The following is a 6,072-nucleotide window of genomic DNA, read 5'->3' as shown; positions in this document are numbered from 1 at the left end:
CATGGTTCACGTACTGTTGAAGCCTGACTTGGAGAATTTTGAGCATTAATTTACTAGTGTGTGAGATGAGTGCAATTGTGTGGTAGTTTGAGCATTCTTTGGTATTGCCTTTCTTTGGGATTGGAATGAAAACTGACCTTTTCCAGTCCTGTGGCCACTGCTGAGTTCTCCAAATTTGCTGGCATATTGAGTGCAGCACTTTCACAGCATCATCTTTCAGGATTTGAAATAGCTCAACTGGAATTCCATCACCTCCACTAGCTTTGTTCGTAGTGATGCTTTCTAAGGCCCACTTGACTTCACATTCTAGGATGTCTGGTTCTAGGTGAGTGATCACACCATCAATCTGGGTGGTGAAGAACCTTTCTGTATAGTTCTTCTGTGTATTCCTGCCACCTCTTCTTAATATCTTCTGCTTCTGTTAGGTCCATACCATTTCTGTCCTTTATTGTGCCCATCTTTGCATGAAAAGTTCCCTTGGAATCTCTAATTTTCTTGAAGAGATCTCTAGTCTTTCCCATTCTATTGTTTTCCTCTATTTCTTTGCACTGATCACTGAGGAAGGCTTTATCTCTCTTTGCTGTTCTTTGGAACTCTACATTGAAATGGGTATATCTTTCCTTTTCTCCTTTGCTTTTCGCTTCTCTTCTTTTCACAGCTATTTGTAAGGCCTCCTCAGAGAACCATTTTGCCTTTTTGTATACATCAAATAACTATAAAAGTACATTAAATATTTAATTATATTATAATCAATGGTAACAATGAAAATATAATCAATCATAGGCTATGGAACCAGGTTTATAAATTTGTAGATCTTTTTTAACTAAAGATATTCACATTAAGAAATTTATTTACATTCTAGTATGCTTCTTTGTCAAATACAGTCTGGGTATTTTTACATACTTGTTGAAACATCTGAATAGTTGGAGAGTATGCCCTTATAGAGAAAGCAAACTTTAAGAGATTGATATGTAAATTGTCCAAAAATTGTCCAGCTTTCTTCAGGATTAAGTTGTTGTAAGAATAATCTGATTCTGTAAAAAAGAATTCAAAAGAAAAGGATGTTAGTATTTTGTATTTCAACACATTAGCACACCTCTCAGTGTACAGCTAACTAATGTCATATTTTAAATTTAGAATAGAAGGTGTTACAGAAAAAGGGAAAATCAAGATCTCCATTTTATTATTTACTTCATTTGTACCTTCCAGTGAAGTCCAGGCAATTAATACAAGTCTAAATGAAAATAATCTTGCCCTTAAAATCTAAGTGGAAGACACCAACATTCACTCCCAGGTTGCAGTTATAATACATGGATAAGATATACTGCTGCTGCTACTGCTAAGTCTCCTCAGTGGTGTCCGACTCTGGAAGCCCAGCAGGCTCCTCCATCCCTGGGATTCTCCAGGCAAGAACACTGGAGTGGGTTGCCATTTCCTTCTCCAATGCGTGAAAGTGAAAAGTGAAAGTGAAGTCGCTCAGTCGTATCCGACTCTTAGCGACCCCATGGACTGCTGCCTACCAGGCTCCTGCATCCATGGGCTTTTCCAGGCAAGAGTACTGGAATGGGGTGCCATTGCCTTCTCCGGGATAAGATATAGGCCCTACTTAAAATTTAAGAGGAGCATAAGAACAGCATAGAACTCTACACCATCTCTAGACCAATTCTTAAACTGCAATTAAAAATTATTTGTATAATTATTTGTTTAATGCTGTCCTTCCCATTAAGCTAAGCTGTTGAGGCAGGAATCTTTTCTAGTCTTTCAATTATACCTTTCTACTCTTGGCACACAAAATAGACATTTAATACATTTATGGAATTAATATTTAAGAAGTGAATAGACCTTTTCATTAAGGCCAATAATACTTTCCTAACCCTGTATTTCAAAAAGTCATCATATGAGACTCAGTGTGCTCATTCACTTCTACTTCAACAAACTACAGGTGATTTTTCAGGAAGTTATATTGAGTTTCCCTCCAACAGTCAAAAAAATAATGCAAGATTTGCTTTGGTAGTAAAAGCAACACAAAAGCAACTAAAGAAGAGATATTATCTTAAAAATGGATCTTAAAAAATCCTAATCACTACAGGGTCAATAACATAGTCAAAATTTAATCACATAACAAAAATAAGACTACATCAGTCAAAATGGATTGGTTTTACATGAAAATATAGAACTGAGTCAACAGAAACAAATCTGAGTAGTACCAGGCAGAGACATCAAAATTTGTCAAGGTCACTGTTAGTTGCACTCCAGGCAAGAACGCTGGAGTGGGTTGCCATTTCCTTCTCCAAGGCATGAAAGTGAAAAATGAAAGTGAAGTTGCTCAGTCCTGTCCGACTCTCTGTGACCCCATGGACTGTGGACCGCCAGGCTCCTCAGTCCACAGGATTCTCCAAGCAAGAATACTGGAGTGGGTAGCCATGCCCTCCTCCAGGGGATCTTCCTGACCCAGGGACTGAAACCACATCTCCTGCATTGCAGGCAGATTCTTTACCATCTGAGCCACCAAACTGTCTCTAATGTAGTAACAGATATAGGATTCAGGGGTTTACAGAAAGTAAACACGTATTTTAGGCTTAACTTGCAAGACAATCATGAATGCATTTGACTATTTTATGTTTTAGGTAATGTTTAAAAATAACTAAATCCTTGCTCACCAACTAACCTGCCAATAATGATTTTGCTCTTTCAATATCTTTCATCTTTAGTTTCACCTTTCACTCAGTTTTTTACATATTGGCATTTAATATACATAAATCACTCTTTTTTTTTTTAAAGCCACAGCAGCACTTGATGAGTTAGGTACTGGCTCATCAATGGCACCCCACTCCAGTACTCTTGCCTGGAAAATCCCATGGACAGAGGAGCCCGGTAGGCTGCAGTCCATGGGGTCTCGAAGAGTCGGACACGACTGAGCAACTTCACTTTCATTTTTCACTTTCATGCCTTGGACAAGGAAATGGCAACCCACTCCAGCGTTCTTGCCTGGAGAATCCCAGGGACGGGGGAGCCTGGTGGGCTGCCGTCTATGGGGTCGCACAGAGTTGGACACAACTGAAGCGACACAGCAGCAACAGCAGCAATCCTGGAAAATTTAACAATACTTTATCTCTACTTCAACTTACTATAGTTTTTCAATACTATACCAGTAAAACTGCTCTCAAACTCATTACTAATTTTTCTGTTGCTAAAGGTTAATATTTATATTACTTGGTTCATCTTTAGTATTTGATAACATCTATCACTTATCACTCAACATGGCTTTCATCATACCACATTTTCTAGGTTTTTGCCTACCTCCACTGGTACTCCTTAGACTCTATCTCATGTTATTCTCTGGTAATCTCCTAAACACTGGTGTTCTTTATCTATTTTCTTCTCATTCCATCCTTTCTCCCTGTAACTGCCACTACCTTCTTGGTGTTGCTAACTTCCAAATCCTATCTTTTAGCTTAGATTTTTTACCCTAAATCTCTTACTCGTATCAGCTTACTAGATATCCTCACTTGGATATTCCACAAGCATTTCAAATGTGACACATCCAGACAGCAAACATTTTCCTACCCCAAACCTGGCTCTCAGTTATAAGTAACTAAGCTAGAAATGTCATAACCTTTTCTAAAAATCTTTCCTTTAAAATATATAGACAACTTTACTTGTGTAGAAACTATTAAAATCTTTATGGACTTTGAGAATTTTTATATGCTGAGAACATGGAAAAATGAAAATAGACAGACTCTGGAGTCAGATAAACCTTGGTTGACATTTCTGATTCACCACACAAAACAACACAGGTTAGCTAACTATTTTGAGACATCCATAAATACATAACTCTGTGGCAGAACCATACAAAATCATTTAAAAACAGGTAATTCAATGTTTAAAAGGTTTTAATATGCTGGCACATAATGTAAACTGTCCTCATGAAATAGTAGGAAACTAGCACCTGAATTCAAAAAGTTAATGTTCAACATCTATAATTTGTTTTAGGCAAGTGTATCACTGAAATTATTCTTCAGTGAAGAGTATTTAAAAGGCCTCATGGAGATTCAACAACCTAGAAAATTATAAGTAACTAAGGGTTTTAATGTATCCTATAGAATGACTTGAAAACAAATTCAGTGAAGTCTGATAGTTTTAAACATATTTAATTCCTCATATATACCATTTCTTCCTATGCCTAGCAAGATCAGCAATGAGGCAGCAATATGCATTTGACTCTCACCATTATGAACAACTTCAACAGAATTATATTTTTGTTAGTAAATCTTAATACAATTCATTTTAGCTGTTCAACCTTGAAATACATACATCTTCTATGCTTGAGTTTAGGTATTCCTGAGCTTATATTCCAACTTGTTAATGACCTGCCTCCAGTCTGTCCAGACATGATGTTTCATTTAGGGATAAAATATGCTAATAAACCTAAGCGACTTAAAGGGTTCAAAATTTATAAAAGTAATTTTCAACACAGCTTCTCCAATAGAAAATGTCACCAAAGAAGTCCATAAACATGTACTGAGAAGAAAAAATTTGAGATAGGGACACTCAGGATTTTAAGTGAGAGCCAGAAAATCTGGTGTTAGTTTCTTTTTTTTAACTATCATGAAAACCTGATATATTAATTTAGCTTTTTTAAAAAAAGCTCAAATAGCAAAACTAAAATTACTGTTCAGTTCAGTTGCTCAGTCATGTTTGACTCTTTGCGATCCCATGGACTGCAGCACACCAGGCCTCACTGTCCATCACCAACTCCCAGAGTTTACTCAAACTCATGTCCATTGAGTCCGTGATGCCATCCAACCATCTCATCCTCTGTCATTCCCTTCTCCTCCCACCTTCAATCCTTCCCAGAATCAGAGTCCTTTCAAATGAGTCAGTTCTTCGCATCAGGTAGCCGAAGTATTGGAGTTTCAGCTTCAGCATCAGTCCTTCCAATGAATATTCAGGACTGATTTCCTTTAGGATTAAGTGGTTAGATCTCCTTGCAGTCCAAGGGACTCTCAAGAGTCTTCTCCAACACCACAGTTCAAAAGCATCAATTCTTCTGCACTCAGCTTTCTTTATAGTCGAACTCTCACATCCATACATGACCACTGGAAAAACCATAGCCTTGACTAGACGGACCTTTGTTGGCAAAGTAATGTCTCTGCTTTTTAATATGCTGTCTAGGTTGGTCATAACTTTTCTTCCAAGGAGTAAGCATCTTTTAATTGCATGGCTGCAGTCAACCATCTGCAGTGATTTTGGAGCCCACAAAAATAAAGCCTGACACTGTTTCCCCATCTATTTGCTATGAAGTGATGGGACCAGATGCCATGATCTTCATTTTCTGAATGTTGAGTTTTAAACTAACTTTTTCACTCTCCTCTTTCACTTTCATCAAGAGGCTCTTTAGTTCTTTGCTTTCTGCCATAAGGGTGGTGTCATCTGCATATCTGATATTTCTGCATATTTCATCTGATATCATCTGCATATTTATCCCAGCAATTTTGATTTCAGCTTGTGCTTCATTCAGCCCAAGTGTTTCTCATGATATACTCTGCATAGAAGTTCAATAAGCAGGGTGACAATATACAGCCTTGACGTACTTCTTTTCCTATTTGGAACCACTCTGTTGTTTTATGTCCAGTTCTAACTGCTCCTTCCTGACCTGCATACAAATTTCTCAAGAGGCAGGTCAGGTGGTCTGGTATTCCCATGTCTTTCAGAATTTTTCAGTTTGTGGTGATCCACACAGTCAAAGGGCTTTGCATAGTCAATAAGGAATAAATAGATGTTTTTTCTGGAACTCTCTTGCTTTTTCGATAATCCAACGGATGTAGACAATTTGATCTCTGGTTCCTCTCTTTTTAAAACCAGCTTGAACACGTGGAAGTTCACAGTTCATGTACTGTTGAAGTCTGGCTTTGAGAATTTTGAGCATTACTTTACTAGCACGTCAGATCAGATCAGTCGCTCAGTCGTGTCCGACTCTTTGCGACCCCATGAATCGCAGCACGCAAGGCCTCCCTGTCCATCACCAACTCCTGGAGTTCACTCAGACTCACGTCCATCGAGTCAGTGATG

General features: G+C 38.0%; 1 protein-coding gene across 2 annotated transcripts in view; it reads right to left on the bottom strand.

Moving 5' to 3' along the window:
- UGGT2 (UDP-glucose glycoprotein glucosyltransferase 2) overlaps positions 1 to 6,072 on the bottom strand; it is a 146,323-nt gene that overhangs the window by 130,551 nt on the left and 9,700 nt on the right. For both annotated transcript variants that reach the window (XM_010831523.1, XM_010831522.1), the window contains exon 3: positions 904 to 1,034. In XM_010831523.1, the coding sequence (XP_010829825.1) occupies positions 904 to 1,034 (131 nt within the window). The remainder of the gene's footprint in view (positions 1 to 903; positions 1,035 to 6,072) is intronic.

This window comes from Bison bison, unplaced genomic scaffold (assembly GCF_000754665.1).
Source record: "Bison bison bison isolate TAMUID 2011002044 unplaced genomic scaffold, Bison_UMD1.0 scf7180017864527, whole genome shotgun sequence".
Lineage (NCBI taxonomy): Eukaryota > Metazoa > Chordata > Mammalia > Artiodactyla > Bovidae > Bison > Bison bison.
The sequence above is the reverse complement of the archived record's forward strand: the minus strand, read 5'-3'. Positions and strand labels throughout refer to the sequence as shown.